This window comes from Ctenocephalides felis, unplaced genomic scaffold (assembly GCF_003426905.1).
Source record: "Ctenocephalides felis isolate EL2017-DRISC unplaced genomic scaffold, ASM342690v1 CF-g0.4_SCAFFOLD_01170, whole genome shotgun sequence".
Lineage (NCBI taxonomy): Eukaryota > Metazoa > Arthropoda > Insecta > Siphonaptera > Pulicidae > Ctenocephalides > Ctenocephalides felis.
This window is the reverse complement of record NW_020537324.1, coordinates 35643006-35664898: the sequence shown is the minus strand read 5'-3', so window position 1 is coordinate 35664898 and position 21893 is coordinate 35643006. Positions and strand designations below refer to the sequence as shown.

The following is a 21893-nucleotide window of genomic DNA, read 5'->3' as shown; positions in this document are numbered from 1 at the left end:
CAAATCTTGCCACTGTCTATGTGTGTGTGTAGGTTTGTGCGGATACAATTCTTCGTTGGCAATTTTGAGAACACGGATCAATCCATTTGAATGATTCAAAAAGCGTTCGATTCCTGTAGATAAGAATGAGCTCATTAGTTTTTGGAAAGGCAGGTCAGCAGTTTCGGAGATCGAATAAAAAAAGTAAAAAAAATGCCATTTCGTGATCAAAAATGATCTTTCGACATATATACATCAAATTATCAGATATTTTATAGAAATTTGATAATAAGTACAAATTTTATTGACATTTCTATAGGTTCCGTACCAATATTCATCCGTTAGACTGCGATACGGCGCTTACGCGCTTCAATATTTCGTCTCTAAAACAGCTACGCAGCACGATAGTTTGAAAAAAAAGTTCAAAATTTTCAAAATATTAGATATTAGATAAATTCATTTTTTTCGAAAATGTTAAAAAAAATTTTCAAAAATATATTTTTTTCAGTTTTCAAAAAATTTTAGTTTTTGGAATGAAAAGTTTCAGCAATTTTTACCTTAAGGCACGATGCCATACACCACTAGTTAGATAGACAAATCGATCCACAAGGCAGCATTAGAGATTGTAGTTATAAGGAAATTCTTGATGAAGACAGTAGAGATAAATGATATAGAAACAATATTCCAAACTGCTTGCGACTTTGTACTAATTCTGAATTCAGGAAACCGAAATTGGTTTAGAAAGAACTAGTTGGACGTGAGTTGAAGAAAGGGGTGTTGCAGGTAGATTATTAGTTCATAATGCTTTCAATTATGCACCTGGGCTAACGGCACATGCAAAAAGAAACATTATGAACAGGAACCCAAATAGTGCATTTCTGTTAGTGATTGACAAACATATTTTGAAGCATAATAAAATTTGTACATAGTTGGAAGCCACTCGAATTTTAACCAAAGACTGGTCAATTTTGCAAGCAAAATTAATGGCATTTTTTGCAATATTGCACGCACCAGGCGCGTACGAAGGAAATACTTTGAGGCTTCAATATTTGTGGAACACCAAGTGGAGAGCATAATTTTGCGATACATTCTTTTCGAAAAAATCAGGAATCTGCAAACAGACAAAGCTTTAGTTTCAGCAGTATGTAACTATGAAATATAGCTGAAAATGCTCCAAACTGGAGCTCATTTACCATGAATGAACACATTTTTCCAACGAAGGTCAAATGCAGATTTACTCAGTATATGCCAAATAAACTTCATAAATTTGGCATTAAATTTTGCTGGCAGACAAAATATATGGTAAATGCCATTAATTAGCAAAAGGCGAAGCTCGAAATGCACCAACCGCTCTATGCGAATTTGTCGTAATGAAACTTCTCGAACCATATACCATGAAGGGTAGAACTGTAACAACGGATAATTTTTTTACAAATATTTTTTTGCTTAAAATTTTGGTTTAAAATTAAAACCTAAAAATACTTCGTTAGTTGGAACTTTACGCACGAACAGAGGGAGTTGCCGAAAATTTGTAAATTGAAAAAAAGACATCATGGCACAACAGATGCTCCTTACCGTTTATACGTAAGAGTAAACTAAAGAGTACAAAAGTGCAACACATAAAAACATTGAAAGTGTAAATAATTCTAAAAAATTACCTGAAACCGTCGCGTTTTATAATAAAACTAGTGGGGCACATGGCATCGTGCCTTAAGGCAAATTGCTGGAATTTCCCGCAGCAAAAATTTTTTTCGAAAAAAGATTAACATTTTTGAAAAAAATTTCTCTGAAAAAATTAGATTTTGAGAAACTATACATTTTGATATTTTTTTTTTTTTTTTAAAAGGAAAAAGACTTTTTGAAGAAAAATTTATATTGAAATTTTTTGGAAATTCTGAACATTTTACAAAGCAATCGTACTGCTTTTACTGCATAGAGACAAAATATCGAAGCGCCGCGTCGCCGTCTAACGGATAAACATTGGTACGGAACCCATAAAAATGTAAACAAAATTTATACTTATTGTTAAAATCTCTATAAAATATCTAATAATTTGATGTGCATGTCTAATGATCATTTTTGACCGCCAAATGGCATTTTTTAACTTTTTTTTTACTAGATCTCCAAAATCGCAAGACCTGCCTTCATGAAAATTCCTCATTTTGTTAATACAAGTAAAATGTTTTTTGAATTATTAAAATCGAACGCTCCGTTCTTTTAAAAACTGAGTTACTGTTTTTGGCACTTTTTGCCCCGTATCTTCGGAACGGCTAGACCTGCCTTCGCCAAAAACTAATCAGCACGTCTCCTTATCAATATGAATTGAATGTTTTTTGAATTATTTAAGTCGGTTGATCGCTGTTCCCGAAATCGTCGACGAAAATTTGTATCTGCACACACACACACGCGCACACACACACATACACACACATGCATTCAATTTTTTCTAAGGTATGTCAAATATTCAGAAACCTTTGAAACGTAAAGATATATAAAAATTTTCATTTTCGATTTTTTTGCGATTACTATAACTTGCCCTACGGGAAGTCGATATCACAGATCAAATGGCGCAAAAGTATACGGTGAAATTAAGTTCCAGAAGGTGGCCATTAAGTGTTCGTAGATTGGCCGGAATTGGTAGATAAACTATACAAAGAACAACAGAAGAAAATATATCAAGAAAAGTCTTCATGTTTTGATTAGCAGAAGAATTTGCTTCGGAATATAATTATACAAAGCAAAAACTTCAAGAACCTTATTAACCAATTACAAGGTGGCGAGCATAGCTCACTTAGTAGCGTGTTCGATTCATACGACAGGGATCTTTGGATCGATTCCTGTCAACGACTTAGCATTTATGAAAAAAATATGTGTTTGAATTTGAAATAAAATAAAATTGTATTTGTTAAGTAGAAATTGAATAAAAATTAAGAAAAATAGGAATTACAGAATTCGAATAGCTAAATTGTATTGAGTAAGAAGAAAAACATAGTAGAATTTGCTAATATTAAAAGAAGAATGAAGAAAAAAATGGAATGAAGATAGAAGTTGAAAAGAATTAGAAATTTGATATGAAAAAGCAAGAACTGAAGAAAATAAAAAAAATAGAATAGGGTATATATATAAATGAATATGATATACAAATTAGTATAGAATTAGTAAATAATTAAAAATGTTGTAGGTGGTTAAATGCTCAGAGTAAGCGAGGCCAAATAAAAATATAAAAAAAAAATACAAATGGCACGGCTTCTGAACGAAAATGGTGTCAAATGTACATAATGTAATGTTAAAATACAACTATTAAACTTTAAATTATTTATTATTTGATAATATCTATACATTTTTGTAACTATTGCAATTAATTTTGTTTGTTTTATATTAATTTGAATTGAATAAGGCGTTAAAACCACAATTGTGTTTCTTATTATTATATAGAACATTTTTTCTTATAGACTTGTCACATTGACTAGTTTGGTAGAATTAGGTGAATTAGGTATATTAAATGGCTGATAAATCTACGAAGTTATGAATGTAAAACTTTGATTACATTCGTTAGTGTTTATTTTTGTTAGTTATATCTAACTCATTCCACTTTCGGAGTTATAACAATCTTATTTTTCATAGAATTTCTATTTATGAAATCAATAGAAACCAACTGAAAGACTGTGCACCTTATTTTATTAGAAATATGGCAATTTAATCTAATATCCTATTAAACTATTTGTTCATACTCTAATTTGACATTTCTATAAGTATTGAAAATCTTCTGAAAAATATTTACACAAAGCTGAGCACTCTAATATAATATTTATCAAATGGTATTTTAATATTTAAGTTTAAGCGTTGTTAATGTTAATATTTAAGTCAGTGTTGTGGCTTTCGCCCAGATATGCCAAAATCTATAAATAATAACAAAAATATGAAATTTATAATTGTTAATTATGATCTTTTTGTAGATATTAATCAATCAGCAAGTTAACATACTTTAATATGACATGACTCAATACATAATTATTTATTAATTTGTTTTATTAAAATTTTTTTTTTTTAATTTTAGTATAATTCAAAAGATACGAGCATCTTCAGCGTGCATGTAATGCATCCGTTTTGGGACAGGTGTGTAGAGGTAAATGAAATATACTATTAAATATGAAATATTTTAATTGTTAACAATTTTTTCAAGTATCTTTTATATTTTTAGTATTGTCCAAGATGGATAGCTCCAAATCTCCTCACATTTGCCGGATTCTTACTGACCGTATTGAATTTTTTTTGCTGGTATGATTACTTCTTTGATTCGGCAATAGGCATACCTCCATGGGTGTGGCTATTTGTAGGAGTGAATTTGTTTGTAGCCTACACTCTAGGTAAGGTGAATTTATTGAACACCATCATTATTGTCTTGTGTCTTCAGTAAAATCATAATTAAGGTAGAAAAAACAATGTCTCGAAATATTTTGTTTGTTTACTTCTTATCAGTATCGAATACAATAACAAATTAAAATATCAAAAAATTTAGTTATAATTCATACAGGCATTGAAATAAGACATGTTATTGACAAATGTAGGACCTAAATCATCGGAAGCAAAATATCATGTGAATTACTCCATTATACTATTCTACCGAAATTGATAAACAGATAGTAATTACTGTTGTTGAAAAATATAGGACAGACTCTGAATCAAAGGTCGAACAGATTTTTCATGATGTTACAGATTTTTTTTTTTTTTTTATTTATGATTTATTGGCTTTATAAACTAGTATATTAGCCATATACATGAGTTAAACTTATTTAAACATTTACTATATCATATCATATCTACACTATATCTTAGTCTTGTCTTACATATATATCACTGACTTATGTATATTTCATTTGTAATTTTATATGTATGTATTTATGTATATTTTATTTATAATTTTATATTATTAGATTTTATATAAGTATACAGAGCACCATATAGTCTTACATCTGTTAACATTGTTATGAAATTAATTGGAAGGCAGATTTTATGTTTAATAATTTCTTCCCATAGTTTTTGCCTGCCCTTTTCCCAACGTTTACATTCCATAATGATGTGTTCTGCATCCGCCCTAGTCGCTTCACCCAAGCAGTAGCAACTAGGATCGATATTGATCCCAATTCTGCTTAGGTGGAACGGAGCGTATGAATGATTTAGTCTTAATCTACATAGTGTAGCATAAAAAGGCCGACACTCCGTGAATCCGTCATACCATGGTTTGGCTGGAATTTTTCCTTGTACCATACCATAAAAACTTCCTTTAATTCTTATCGATGACTGGAAATCCAATTGCCAAATATTCCGAATGTTTGCTCTGTTACATCTTTTTATGTCACTATATGATATTCCATCCGCAACAACAGTCCCTGTATTTATAGCATCTTTGGCGCCGTTATCCACCGCTTCATTGCCAGCTATCCCAATATGGCTTCTTACCCATATAATGCGTAACTCCCATTTTTTTAATAATATCGCATGTATGTCATTTAATGTGTCTATCGTTAATAATGACGGGTCCTTTCCCAACGACAACATGCCCTCAAGAGCAGACCTGCTATCGCTGATTATGACCGATTTCTTCACATTATGTTCAACAATATACTTTACGCACCTATTAATAGCGTACATTTCCGCTGTATATATTGACGCATCTTTATCTAATCTATATTTTGTTAAGGAATTTGTCCCCTGATGGTAAAAACACGCACCGACACCATCTGAATTCTTCGAACCATCTGTGTAAAATATATCATAGTCTTCAAATGTTTCCTGTATACTTTCTTCGATCTCCATCCTACATTTATTGGTATCTCCACTATAGTGCACATTGGCGAAATCGATTTGAATTATATTTTTCAGATTAGAAGAAGTAACATTGTACTTGAAATGAAATCTTGAGGTTGCTGTCCAAGTTTGTAAGAGATTACATTTTTCAACCACTTCACTATACGCAGTTACTAGAATAGGGCTCTTCCTATTTCTCCAGTATGGGCTGTTGAGTTCATTATTGATCTGATTCACATTCTTTAATACTACGTTATTATATTTCATTCTATCTATGATGAAGTTTGAAGCCAACAATCTCCTCCTCAAGTGTAAAGGATATATGTTAGCTTCAACATGTAATGCATTGATAGGAGTGGAACGCATGACCCCCAAACAAGACCTCAAAGCTTTGTTTTGGATTGTGTCTAGTTTGCTAAGTACACTTTTGGATGCGTCGCCATATATGAAACTACCGTAATCCAACTTAGATAATATTAATTGCTTGTATATTCTAAGAGAAATCTTGATATCAGCACCATAATTAATGTGATTAAGAAACCTGAGAATATTCAGTGCTTCTTCACATTTATAAACCAGATAATCGATGTGTGGTTTCCACTTTAATTTGTCATCAATAAGTAGCCCGAGACATCTAATTGTAGGTTCAACCTTCAGCACATTATTGTTTATGCTGATATAGTCTGGATTTATAGACTTCCTATGTCTTGTAAAGAGGCTTATTGTACTTTTATTTTCTGACATTAAAAACCCTAACGATATACACCAATTATGGAAGAGCTGCATTGTTATATTCATTTTATCAATAGCCTCATGCAAAGTATTAGCCTTATGTAGAAGTATAATATCATCCGCGTACTGCATAATTTTGACTTCCAGATCTAGCGCGGATTGTAACTTGCAGGTATATAGATTGAATAATAGCGGACTAAGAACGGATCCTTGAGGTAGTCCTTCTTTCATTTTACGTGGTCCGAATTGTAAATTGTTACACCTGAGATTGATTCTGCGGTCTGATATGAGGTGGTGTATATGAAGAATAAATCTTCTTGGCATCTTGATATCAGACAGAATCTTCATTAATATAGGTATTTGAACGCAGTTATAAGCATTAACTAAGTCCACGTTTGCAGCAATCAGGAGATTATTTTTTGCTAAATTAATTTTGATTTCATATACCAAGGATGTGATAACGTCAATCGTGCCCCGATTATTACGGAAACCTAGCATGCAACTAGAAAATATCCTGTTGCTTTCCGCCCACCATTCCAATCTTCTTTTGATCAGTCGTTCGAATGTTTTCGCTATACATGAAGACAACGATATAGGACGATATGATTCTGCTCTTGAAGGATCTTTGCCTGGTTTAAGAATTGGAATTGTAATTATATTTTTCCACTCATGAATAGCTGTTTCGGTGGTCCAAACTTCGTTAAGAACCCGTAGTAACATATTCTTGCCAAAACTGGATAATTTATTCAACATTGGATAGTGAATATTGTCCGCACCCGGTGTAGTGTTCGAATTTGTTTTTAGTGCCAAAAGAAGCTCCTGCATTGCGAAAGGACCTTCCAGTACATCCATTTCTTGTGCACTTGGAATAATTACTTCATTTGTTGCTGAGGCCGGGGTAATATTGTTAAGGAACTTATCTGATTCATCTATAGGAAAAGGATTTCTTTGCACTACTCTATTTTTCAAGGCTTTTACTTTATCCCAAATGTATTTAGATGAAGTTGATCTTGTAAAAGAATTACAAAATTCAATCCACTTGTCCCGTTTTTTCTTTTTGAACGTTATACGACATTTCGCTAAAATTCTTTTATATTCGATGTAATTAGCCAAAACTGGAGACCTTTTGTATTTTCTAATAGCTTCTAGCTTCATCTTATTGAATTTCTCACACTCTTCATCCCACCAAGGCGTTGACAGAAATCTATCTTTTTTACCGAAGTAAGGTCTTGACATGGGAATTGCTAACAAAGCCGCCTGATTTATGCATTTAACAAACTTACCGTACGTAGCCGATGGATCTTTATCAAATATCAATTCTGACAATAGCTTATCTGTCACTTGCTCGTATTTCTTCCAGTCAGCTTCTTTAATTTTCCAAATATGCCTGTTTCTAATAGTATTGTTATTCATATTAACCCTACTCACTCCAATCCGAATTGATATACCAAGGTGGTCCGATCCCAAAGTTTCATCTGTGACGTGCCATTCCGCACTGAGCATCACAGATGGATTGCATATAGATAAATCTATCGCAGAAGGATTTCTGTCATGTCTTCTCAATAACGTAGGCGATCCGTCATTCAGAACACATAACCCCTCTGAGTTAATGGCTTCGCTTAAAATTATTCCGTCATGATTATTATGAATGCTGCCAAAACTCGTATGATGCACATTGAAATCACCTGCAATTAAAAAAGGCGGCGATATGTTTCCAAATAAAGAAGTCCAATAAGTAAGATTTGTCCTGTGTCCTGGAGCACAGTAAATCGCAAAAATATTAAACACAGTACTATTATTGACTATGATTTTGGCCCCACAAATTTGAATTTTTGTGTTGCTGTATATCTCGGTATTTATAGTTTCGAAACGTAGTCTATGGCAAATATATAAAGCTACACCTCCGAATCCATCGTCTCTATTGGTATGTATTAAAGAGTATCCGGATATATCATATTTATATTCCTTTTTCATCCATGTTTCAGATAAAATTACAATATCAATTTGATTGGCTTTCATATAGGCTTCCAATTGCAACTTCTTTGAATATAGTGATCTAATATTAATTTGAAAAATTTTAATCATAAGGAGATATGTGAATATAGAATCGTTTATTTATTTATTTATTTATTTTTTTTTTTTTTTTTTGCATGCCAATCAAAGGTTACTACAAGTAAAATACTCATATTGTATAAGGTAATAACACTCATATTATCGGTTTACAGGATTCATAAATCACTATCATCTTTATCAAGTCTAAGTTGTGACCTCTCCATCCTTTTTAATATCTCAACTAATATTTTATAGTGTTCAGTATTGTTCGGCATATAAATCCGTTTAATGTTATCTATAAAGTCTTCGAGTAAATCGATGGAACTATCTTGATTACCAATGATGTTACTACTATCTTGATTACCGATGATATTACTATTATCTTCTTCCTGTACATGTTCAGTGTTTGTTTTCAAGCGTTTACTTGGATTATATTTGGGTTCGGTGCTAGGTTTATGAATTGTTGCTCGTTCATTTTCAATATTATTTCTCGATGTAAATTTTGGAATCGACCTAGTTTTGGTTAAAGATTTATGGGTAAATCTTTTTGGTTTACTAAACTGTATAGTATTAGCATATTCAGCTTCCCCTACTTCCTCTAAATCTGATAATATTTCAAATCTATTTTTGTCCAAATTGTTGTCTGATTTGCCCGCATAACCACTCTGTTTTGTGTGAAAAACTGGAAAATCCCTATTCCAGTCATTACTAGCATACCCTGTTCTCACCACTCTAGCATATTTATTTTGGTTTAACGCGTTTTTTGCTTCATGGAAGGCTATATTTTGCCATGCCATCATTTCTTTTATTTGTTTATTTTTTATGAATACCGGACACTCTTTGTTATTTGCAGGGTGGTTTCCTCTGCATAATGCACATTCCACTTTTTGTTCATTACAATCGACTACATTATGTTTGCCGGAACATCTCATACATCTTTGATCTCCTTTACACTGTTCCTTTATATGATTAAATCTACAGCATCTATAGCATTGCACAATTTTTTGAATAAATGGTCTGACCACGCATTTAACTGAATGGATTGCCACTTTGTTAGGTAGCACTGTACCTCTAAACGTTATTTTAACACATTGTGATTTAACCTTCGTTACGTCAGTATTTTTTGCTTTCATACGTAGGACTTCAAGGACAGGTATGTCGGATTCAATCGCGTCCAAAATTTCTTCTTCTGATAATTCAGAATCCACATCAAATATTATACCTTGTCTGGTAAGCAAATATTTCGGGATATATGCTTTGAGATTTTTCTTTTCCAAAATCTTTTCATCTAGTATATTATTTGCAGTATTAGCATTTTTAAATTGCAATTTCACTTTGTTTTTCCCCACAACTGAAACTTCTAACAAATCTGTTTTAAAGTGTGAACCTGAATTATGTATTATTTTTCCTAACGCCATAGGGTGTAGACGTCCTATATTTTTATCTGTTGATTCGACATAAATTATGTATGGTCCCATGTCAAAATCTTCAAATCGATTTATATTATTCAGAATACTATTTTTAGTTAATTTATTCACCTCATTATCTGAGACTGTAACTTCATTTTCTTTAATATCATTAGCTGCATTATTGTCATTTTTATTCGATTCAATATTTGTTTCCATTATTTCTTCGCATACACTCACTGCCTTCTTGTTTGTTTCACTGTTGGTTTGTTTTGATAACCCTTTTTCTTTTTTACTTGCTTTAGTTATACTACCATTAGCTTTCTTGACGCCTTTAACAATCTTTCTAATTTTAAATCCACTTTTACAATTTAAACTTTCTTTCATTAATTTATTCTCATTAGCGATCTTTTTACTTAAATTCTCACTCACTATATCACAAATTTCCATATCTGCGTTTAATTTGTTTACGTAAGTGTTCGTCGCCTCTGGTATCGTTGCACCGATATCAGAAACGCAGGTATCAGAATTCGGATCGGGCGGCCGGCCGCCCGAACCGTTAGTCACTGGGAACATCACAATAATATTAGTTATTTAATCGATGTGTACTCTTCGGCTGCTACACAAGAACTGATGTTACAGATAATTGCATGTTCTAACACAATATATTCAAAAACCAGCCACATTCTGCGAGAATTAATTTTGACCGGGCCGGTACACATAAAACGACCGTAAACACGCCGGTACTACCGGCATCAACGCTGTATGCGTACCGATATCAACAAGTAAATCGGCATAGATAAATAAACATTTTAAAGTTACATCGTAGTACAAATCTTGATTTAATGAAAAATGCCTGAATCAGAAGAATATTTTACCCTGTCCCCGTAAATAATTATAATGAAAATAATAAAACAAATGCAGCATTTGCGCCGTGTATGAAACATAAGCTTATTGAAATAATTTCTATATTATTCGTAGTTTCTATAAATCTTTGAAGTTATTGAAATGGAAAATATTTTTTAGGCGTAACAGATATTACAGCTATTCAAAGAATGAGATTATATTGCCTTCGAAAAAGTAAAAACAATACCATCAGTCAATGAATGTATGTTAATTTAAATTACATGAAGTTCTTCAAACACAATTATTACATGTGGAGTAAAGTTGCAAAAACAATATTTGTTTAGGCGTTTTTTAACATAATCCACTGTGCGAACGTATATTATAGAAGTTATTAATCAGCAAGTACTTGATTTGTCTAATGAAGGGTCGTTTCTAAATGCTAATTACAATGACAAACCGATCATGTCATATTTGAAGTATGACTTTAATTACATTATTGTTTTTAAACATTATACATATTTTTAATGCTATTATAAATATATAATTTATAATTTATCATTATATAAATGGGTATAATGGTTGACACTAATAAATATGTGCATCACGAGTGTTACCATATTACTAATAATCATTATTCAAAATTGTTATTGTACAGTAGCAAATAAATTTTACTTCAATCGCGTGTAAACCTTACGCGCACTCTTTTTTAACTTTCTAGTTCCCATAATTAAAAAACTATTGCATATATGAAATCAGCAAATAATTTTTAGCAATACTTTATATTTTTAGTTTCAAGCCGATTGTAGATAAACGAATATTATATTTATTTTAATGACAATGTAGCTATTAATTGATTATATTTAGTATGTAAGCTTTGTTATTGTTTTATATAATGTACATATATTTTAAAGTTAATAGTCATAATTCAATATGTATGAATTTGTTTATTAGATGGCATAGATGGAAAACAAGCCAGGCGGACGGGTACTAGTGGTCCATTAGGAGAATTATTTGATCATGGCCTAGATTCCTGGTCTTCGGTATTAATACCAGTTTTTATGTATAGGTAAATATAAACAAATTATTGCTTATTTTTATTTAGTTTACATAATTGGCCATACTAACATTATTATTTTGTTTAAAATTAATGAGGAAAATTATTGAATTACATAGATTACATATAGGGTAGGGCAGGGCTTAAAGGTCCAATAGCATTTCAATGTATTCATATTGAGAAAATGCTTCGAGATACGAACAATTCGGCATGCGAGCGTGCTTACGGAACGAATTAAGCTCGTAAGGCGGGGTATACTGTATAGTCCAGTCATTTGGTGCAAAAAAAGGCTGTTGCCGGTACAGTACTCCGGGAATTCTGAAAATTGGTATCTTATGGATTTCGAGGTGCTCTTTATGAAAATCAACTTTGCCACCTCAAATTTGAACGGCAACTTGCCGCCATATTGGAAAAATGGCGTCAAACAACTGATTTTTTAAAATATCTCCTTCCTAAAACGATAAAAGTATTTATGTACGAATTAAACTAGATAAAATTTCCTACAGTTCTTTAGAAAACCGTTTTTTTGTAAAATTGATAGTTTGAGAGTACGGCCGCCTCAAAGTCTTTGCTGCTCTCGCCGTAGTATCAAATCTCTCCATATATGACAGCACTTTGAACTTGGCCATATTCTTTCTAATAAATAAATATTTTCAATGTTAAATTAAGTGAATAAGATCTAGAAATAAAATAATTCAAATATTTTTCTGTTTTTTTGCTGATTTTTTAACACTTCAATGGCAAAGTAGCTATAAGTAAGTAGCTTGAAGTGTTAAAAAATCAGCAAAAAAACAGAAAAATATTTGAATTATTTTATTGCTAGATCTTATTTGCTCAATTTAACATGGAAAATATTCATTTATTAGAAAGAATATGGTCAAGTTCAAAGTGCTGTCATATATGGAGAGATTTAATACTACCGCGAGAGCAGCAAAGACTTTGAGGCGGCCGTACTCTCAAACTATCAATTTTACAAAAAACGGTTTTTTAAAAAAATGTAGGAAATTTTATCTAGTTTCATTCGTACATAGATACTTTTATCGTAGAATAAGCCAGAAAGGAGATATTTTAAAAAATCTGTTTTTTGACGCCATTTTTTCTATATGGCGGCAACTTGCCGTTCAAATTTGAGGTGGCAAAGTTGATTTTCGTAAAGAGCACCTCGAAATCTATAAAATTACCAATTTTCAGAATTCCCGGAGTACTGTACCGGCAAAACGACCAAATGACTGGACTAGTATACGTTACTTAATAATTTTATAATATGCATTGTTAATTTTAAGTTAGATACTTACACTTGGGTCGGGTAAAATGGACCAACTGAAATTTTACCCTGGCAAAATTGTAAAAATAAGAACTAGCAAGTAAAAATAGTTAAATTACAAAAGCTATTTTATAAGGGATAAATTAAATAAATAGTTATTCCAACTCTGCTGATGAATTTTTCTGACGAAATACTAGCTCAGGGATATTTCCAGTATTATCTCTGTAAAAAATGCACCTATGAAATTTATATTTTGTACTGGTTGAGTAATGCAGCTATTATTTTGTAAAATGCCTATAAAACTCCGTCCTAAATCATCCCGTCTATGATGTCAGATTACAATTTTTTGAAGAACAGCGAAAAAAAAAATTTTATCTTGATGAATTAGCTGGGGGTTTTACTGAACAAAATCAAATAGTTGTTCGTTTGATATGTTATTTTTGTGATATAATTGGTCTGGTTTGCACAATATGATTGCTCAAAGTCAAATTGGACTTTTGCGCCCCGCCCTATCCTATCTATATCATACATCTGGAATATTTTTATTAGATTGAATTCCAAATAGTTATTGAATAAAGATCAATTCAAGTTAAATTTTTCGAAACTATTTGCTATGTATTTTGGTAATATTGCGAAAATTAAAGAAAATTAATCAAATTTATTTGTTCTATGTTTATTAATTTAATTGTCGAATAAATTTTATGTTATATGTAATAAAAATACATTTTCTATTTTTAATTCTATATTTTCCTTTGTAGCAATATCTTAGGAAATTATAATGTTGTATTATTAATTCACATTTTATAAATTATGTGTTTTGTTTCTTTTTGCAGTATGTTTGGAAGACAAGACTTCTCGGCGTATAGAATGTATTTTGTTGTGTGGAATGTATTTGTAAATTTTTATTTGACGCATTGGGAAAAGTACAACACCGGTGTATTATTCTTGCCATGGGGATATGATTTTACTATGGTGGTAAGTTGAAGATATAATTTTGGAATTAAATTTCTCCAACAACTGAATCATTGTTTGATGAAGTAATGATTGTAATAAATAACTAATGGTGCATGGCATCGTGCCCTAAGGCAAATTACCGAAACTTTCCATGGAGAAAATTAAAATGTTTAAAATTGCTTTATGTTTTTTTGAAAACTTTGGAAAAATTAGATTTTTGATAATTTTGAAATTTTTAAAAAAATTGTTTTTGTTTTAATTTTGTTCTCAATTAACTTACCGTAGGGTAGGTTATAGTAATCGCAAAAAAATCGAAAATGAACATTTTTAAATATCTTTACGTTTCAGAGTTTATGAACATTTTGGCTTTCTTTAGAAAAAATGGATGTGTGTGTGTATATATGTGCGGATACAATTTTTCGTTGACGATTTTGTGAACACGGATTAACTGATTTGAATAATTCAAATTATGAATTTCTATTGATAAGGAGACGTGCTGATCAGTTTTTGGCGAAGGCAGGTCTAGCCGTTTCAAAGATACGGGGCAAAAAAGGCCAGAAACAAAGAGAACTTTTTCCTTATCAATAGAAATCGAATGTTTTTTGAATCATTCAAATCGGTTCATCTGTGTTTACACACACACATACATCCATTTTTTCTAAGGTATGCCAAAAATGTTCAGAAACTACTGAAACGTAAAGATATACAAAAATTTTTATTTTTGATTTTTTTGCGGATAAACCCTACGGGAAGTTAATAACTGTCTGTCACCAGAAAATATGTAAATTGTGTTGATTTTTTTCTGGATAAAAAATAACTCTTTATTCAAGAAAAAATACATAAGCAATGCAAAGTGAAGTTTCCCTGCATACTATTATTTTAAATTTATTGTATTATTTTAACTTTTTCTTGTTTGTGTTTCAACTAAGCAACATCCAATTTAATTAAATCTTCTTTTGAACATTTTTTAAAGTGTTTGGTTCATTTGGTAATTAGGTACTATTATTTTAATGTGTCGACGGTTTATCTGGTTTTTGTTAAATTTGAGTAAATTCATGACTTTAACTAATGCTTAACTATTTATTTTGAATGGAACTGCAAGATTTTTCACTTCTTCAAAAAGTTTATTTAAATATCGATTGTTTCTAAGCCAGAACATTTATTAAACAATCAAGTGAAGTAGACCATATATAAATATTGTAACCACAGGCTCCTTTTTACTCTATCCTTTAATTATCATATTTAATCACAATTTTTTGAATATATTTTATGATTAATAAATAGATAATAAATGCTTTTAAATAAAATAGTTTTATATTTTCTAAAATTTGTAACACATTTTAGGGTGCGACGTTTGTTCTGCTACTAACGTGGGCTGTGGGCACGTGGATTTGGACCATCCCTTTGCCATTAGGTTTAAGACCTTCGCTTATATTTGAATCTGTACTTTATTTTTCGGCGATGCTCTCTAGTCAAACTGTGATAGCTTGGAATATATACAAGTAAGTCAACAAATTAAATTAGCCCTTTTTTTCTTAGTGTCAGCCTGAAAATTTAACTAAATTACAATCGTTTTTTATTATTAAAGAAATAAATTTTATTGAACATATAGATACAGATTTCAGGTTTATTGACGATCAAGACAACTTATGTAGAAATATAAAAATAAATTTTGAACGTTACACCCTAAGTCAATTATAAGTTTTCAGCTTGATTGCTCTTACTGGGTGCCCATTTTTAAATAAGAATATTGTATTAAAAAATGGATAGAAAAAATATTTTGTAAAAAGGAATACAGTGCCCTAAGTGCATTTAGAAATCTTTGTCTTTCCCCTCATTGGATGTGCGGCGTACAAATTAAAAAAAATCACTTACAATTAGATTTGAGGTCATGGTTGCGTAATATTATTAAACGAAACTTCAAATAACTGAAATCTCTTTTACAAAAGCCATACAAAACAAATGTTTCAGAAATATCCATCGAAAATCGACTTTAATAGATCGTTTGTTAAAATATTGTTTCATGGAGTAACGATTAAGCGCACTGTGTGGGCAGGGTTGTAAGTGTGAACCACCCCTCTGGACGACATAATATCATGGGGTAGTGATATTAATTTTCACCGGAAAATATAGATCAAAAATATGTTTTCAATTGAAAATAGCCATTTAGTGCACTACTTTGTGATACGGCAATGGACTCACACTATTCAACACCTTGCGTTGGAGCTAACTCAATTCACGGACCTGTTCTAGAGCAATGCTACCAATACCAATATTGCAGTATTTCCAATTGAAAATAGCAATTTCGGGCACTACGGTATGATATGGCAATGGAAAATCTCTCACACTTTTCTTCCCTGAATCGAGTTGGAACTAACTCATTTTTCAGATCTGTTTCTAGGGCAATACTACCAACAATATACTATTATGGCAGTATTTTTGACTCTCAATTCTATTAAAATTATACAAAAATAAATGAAGATGAAATGAATATTATCATATCATAAATTTTTGTAATAACAAAATACATGGTATTTTGTGTCTTTTGAGTATGCTCATTTACAATACTGTTTTTTTATCTATAATCTTATAAACATATGATAATAATCAAAAACAGCAAATATTTAAGCAAACTATATATTCATGGGGCAATTCTGCCATAACAGATCTCATAACAATATCAAAGCAACGCGCTCTTATCCTTGTTCTTTATATTGAAAATTATGAAAATGTCTATCTATTTGCCGTGCGATCAGGCGTATTTTACATATTAACAAAGCACGGGAGAATGTTATGATAATGGATGATCGAAGATTCTGTTATCATAACATTCTTCCTTGCTTGTTTATATGTAAAATAAGGAACAAAGCACGGAGAATGTTATGATAATGCATGATCGAGATTCTGTTATCATAACATTCTTTTTTTACTTGTTTATATGTAAAATACGCCTGATCGCACAGCAAATAGATAACCATTTTCATAATTTTCACTAATAACAAGCATGCCACGACAACCCTATGTTATGGGCCGTGTTATGGTAGAATTGCCCCATCAATTTGAAATTAAACGAAATAAATTTAATTCACACATAATTCATTGAAGGGACATAACGTCAGAATATGTACCTTCTAACGATTAGAAGTAAAACTAATATAAAAGTTCTAACAACCTGATAAACGAAGTACTTACATAAGAAAAGTGTATATTTTGGTGAATTTTCACGTTCTACCAAAATCTTGAGATAGTGTTTTTTATGAAATCTTTTATTTATATAAAGATAATTGTTCACTGTTTAACTCTATAAATTCGTGTAGATGAAAATTGAGACAAAAATTGATGTAATTTATAACATTTTCTATGTGATTCTATTATTTTTTTCTCTCTAATAGGTCCTACAAAGAAGGTACCGGTAAAATGAGGCCGCCTTTGGAGGCAGTTAGGCCGCTTTGGCCTTTGATATTACTCTTCGTATCCAGTGCGTACTGGGCAACATACTCTCGAAATCAAGTCGCGGATATAGATCCTCGAGCCCTTTATATTATGACTGGCACAGTTTTTTCAAATATTTGCGTGAGTATTTAAATCAAGGAGAATGAAGTGTGAATTTATGATTTTACATTATTAAATTACTATAGAACAAGCAATGGATTTTTTTAATTTTACCATTTTCATAATTCATCTATTAGGCTTATTGTGAGTTAAAAACTTCCGTGTGCGATTGCGATTCATATCAGTTTGTTATATATATTTTCATTATAATTAAATATTTACTAGATTCATATTTATGAAATATAAGTACATAGTTTTTTTACATATTTTGTACCAATATATATAAAAGGTAAGACCTTTTAGGCCTTGGATTTGGTCACGTTCGAGTGGTTCAATTGTTTCACAGAGATTTTTTTTAATTTCATTCTCCATGCTTTAAAAGCATTTTTATTTTTTATGCCTATTCAACCTATAACTTGAAAGCTAAATTATAATTAAGTACATATTTGGTACAATTTAAAAGTCTTGTTTAGCAGTTTAGTTTGAACACTATAATTTGTACTTTTTTTTCTTCTTATGCTTTATTTTAGTACATTACGATTTTGAATCTATGGTTATTTCAAAAAATTTCACTGAAGAAACTATATCCAGGATGTAAATGTCGATTCAGCGAAATTTTCAATAAATGTTTTCTTCGTGTTACTTATATGAAGATGATTAAATATCATCTCACAATAATATCTCATGTTGACTTGATTAATAAAACTTTACAAAAAGATAGTCAAAACGAAACTCCTATTAGTAAAACAAATAATTATAGGCCTGTGAGAAGTGGTTTGAAAAAAGTATTGTACGCTGGCGGGATTCGAACGCCATTGATTGATTAATCAATATTTTAACATTCATTTTTTTAATTGAACCATACTTCTCATAAACCTATAATATTCTAAGAAACTTCATTTGACAATCAACGCTATAACTATACGAATTTTATGAGTAAATCCCAGATGAGTAAATCTTACTTTTTTCTGGGTTGAAATTTAAATATAATTATAGAGAAAACCATCAAACCTTTGGCCTGATTGCTCGAAATTCACTTCCGAGCTTTCTCGGTTTCTTCGGCAAAGTCTTTTTGAAAATAAGTATCCTAATTAACCTTTTTGACTTCACACAAATTTAACTTTCGCCCTGACATCAAATTGTTTAAGCATGCAAGTTATCTTTTCCGATTTAAGTTACAAATATAAGTGACAAATATGAAGAGTATAGTTGAACCCTTTATGAGAACAACATATCGTTGGCTACTATATTGTAACGACAATTGGTATTGTCGTCAAAGGGTTGCACAACCCCCAGTGCAAATGGACTTCCCCACCTACTTCTACTAGGGTTCCTGCAATATAATGTCCAAGTCGAGGGTTATATAAATGACTCTGATTTATTTTATTTTTTCTATGAATCAAATTTATACTACTCTGTATTTCTTGCTGTAATGTGGAATAGACTATTAAAAATTTGACCAAAAAATCGTTACAATATTCTGTACCTTTGGTGCATCTGGTCATACAATAAACTGTGTATTTTAAGTACAATGCAAACATAACGTATCAAATATTGCATTACTAATTTAATGGTAACAGTATTTAGTAAATATATCTATATGTAAAGTAATAACATATTATATTTACTATATAAAAATATTTATATATTGATTTTTTGCAACAGTAGGTGATCTCATATTTTTATATTTTTCCTTTTAATATCCTGCATTTTTATTTTTTTATATAGTGTCGCCTTATTGTTGCTCAAATGACAGACACCCGCTGCGATCTGTGGAACTGGTTACTTCTACCAGTAATTATAGCATCATATATTTGCACAGTCAATCCTTTGTCCTTTGCGCAAGAACGATTTGTCCTGTATGCCATTACCGTATTAGTGACAGTGGCTCATATACATTATGGAGTGTGTGTGGTAAGAAAAATACATGCATATATACATATATACAGGGCCGGTCCTGGGGTTCTCAGCGCCCGCATGCAAGATTTGTTTTAGCGCCCCCCCCCAATAATTTTAACTATTTTAACAGTTTTTCGTTGAAATTATATAAACATTTACGTCAAATTTTTTTGTTTAATTTTTAGTCATTATGGATTTAGTACACAGAAAATAGATAAAATCTAAAAGCGTATAAAATACATTGATTTAAATTTATTAAGAAAATCAAGGCTCTCCTTTTTCCATTTTCTTTAGTATAATTATATTATATGTTTCTTTATTAAAGTTCCATTTCAACTAAGTCAGCTTGCAATTTTTCACAAATAACGCCCAATAATTAATTTAAACTTTCGTAAGTTTGCTCTTACCGCACTAAATAATATCTTTTTTGATTCCACGTTAACTTCAAACGAAGAAAAAAATTAATAAGTACATTAAACAATAAGCAAAACATTAATTTACAAATTTGCAGAGTTATTATTTGGTTAATTGTTTCTATTGATATCACATTGCAAACTGAATATGCTTTTTGTGTCTCATAGTTAAGTTGGATTGTTTATTATAATCTATTAAGTATTCTGGATTTTATATTAAAAAAATATATATAATAATATATTATAAATTTGATTTCCGAACCTCGTTTTGGCGCCCCCTAAGACGTGCGCCTGCATTTTTGCATGCATTGCATTCAAGGTAGGACCGGCCCTGCATATATATATATATATATATATATATATATATATATATATATATTAGATGTTAAATCTGAACAATACAACACTCAGATTTTTAATACACACTTCTTTATTTGGTACTTACAGACGTTTCGAGACCATGATATGCCTCATATTCAGTGTAATTTAAAAACAGTTACTTATATACTACACAATCTTTAATATTTTATTTAAATTACATTTAATTTTTGAAAATACAAAAAACACCAACTATCACTTGCAAAGCTTGACACAGTACTAAAAGATGTGAAACATGCAGAAATATTTTAAACAAATCTTAAGTATCGAGATGAAGAGACAGGATGGGTATTATTATAATGTAAACAAATGGAGTGCGCGATCGCATACTAAAAGCAACAAATGTGAAAACAGTTTAATTTATTGAAGAGAATAAGATAAATGAAAAAAAATATAAATTGTTAATAATGTTTATATAAGAGTCGTGTAAAATATTTGTGTTGGTTCTCAAATTTACGATATTGTTAATCCGAACTATTAACATTGATTCTGCTATGCTCCGTTTAAATAAGTCTATTTCATGGAATAAGATTCGGAGATTATCAAAATAACTCTTATAGTTGTTGATATTAGCATGGTCCACAAGCGTACTCTTAAATTTTTTATTATCTATTTTTTCGCATTGCAATTCATGATGCTTGAGCTTTTTATCTAAGTTCTGACAAGTCTGGCCAATATAAGAACAATTACAACCCAAATTTACATTATAATAATATCCATCCTGTTCCTTCATCTCGATACTTAAGATTTGTTTAAAATATTTCTGTATCTATTCACATAGTTGGTGTTTTTTGTATTTTCAAAAATTAAATGTAATTTAAATAAAATATTAAAGAATGTGTTAGTATATAATAACTGTTTTGAGATTACACTGAAGATGAGGCATACCATGGTCTCGAAAGGTCTGTAATTTCCAAATAGTGTGTGTTATAAATCTGAATGTTGTATTGTTCATATTTAACATTTAATATATATATATATATATATATATATATATATATGTTAAAGAAGTTAGTTTTGATGTTGAGAAATATGAGTAAGTTCTTCAAGGGCATACATCAAATAAAAGGCAAGTGCCTTTTATTTGATGTATGCCCTTGAAGAACTTACTCATATATATATATATATATATATATATATATATATATATATATTTAATTCATTAATTTGTTGCAGGTCAGGCAAATGTGTGAACATTTTAAAAGAGATTGTTTTAGAGTACCAAAAAAGAATCAACAAATTAAATAAAGTGTTAAGTAATTTAATAATGTATAAAGATCACTAAATAAAACAAAATACTTAGATAGTAATATTAGAAAATTTATTTATGTAAACTATGACATGAAGAAAAATAAAAACATTCAATGTTCTAGATCAAAAAGGACTAAGGAATACAAATTCATATGGTAACAGGTAAAAATTGAAACATTTTTTGTCTCTCTAGGATGATGGAATGATTAGTTGTAACAAATTCCTTAAATTTTTTTATTTTTTAAATTTTACCATCGATTATACAAAAAAATATATAATTTTGCAAAATATAATATTCTCATTGT

The 21893-nt window shown here is 30.4% G+C and overlaps 1 protein-coding gene across 1 annotated transcript in view; it reads left to right on the top strand.

Annotated features, from left to right (window-relative positions):
* Positions 1–21585, top strand: part of LOC113367158 (ethanolaminephosphotransferase 1-like) — a 31929-nt gene extending 10344 nt beyond the window's left edge. Inside the window, exons 2-9 of the mRNA XM_026608788.1 lie at positions 4037–4105; positions 4181–4346; positions 11775–11889; positions 13975–14116; positions 15440–15597; positions 17488–17668; positions 19376–19561; positions 21514–21585. Coding sequence (XP_026464573.1) covers positions 4037–4105; positions 4181–4346; positions 11775–11889; positions 13975–14116; positions 15440–15597; positions 17488–17668; positions 19376–19561; positions 21514–21585 — 1089 coding nt within the window. The remainder of the gene's footprint in view (positions 1–4036; positions 4106–4180; positions 4347–11774; positions 11890–13974; positions 14117–15439; positions 15598–17487; positions 17669–19375; positions 19562–21513) is intronic.
* Positions 21586–21893: the final 308 nt, after the last annotated feature.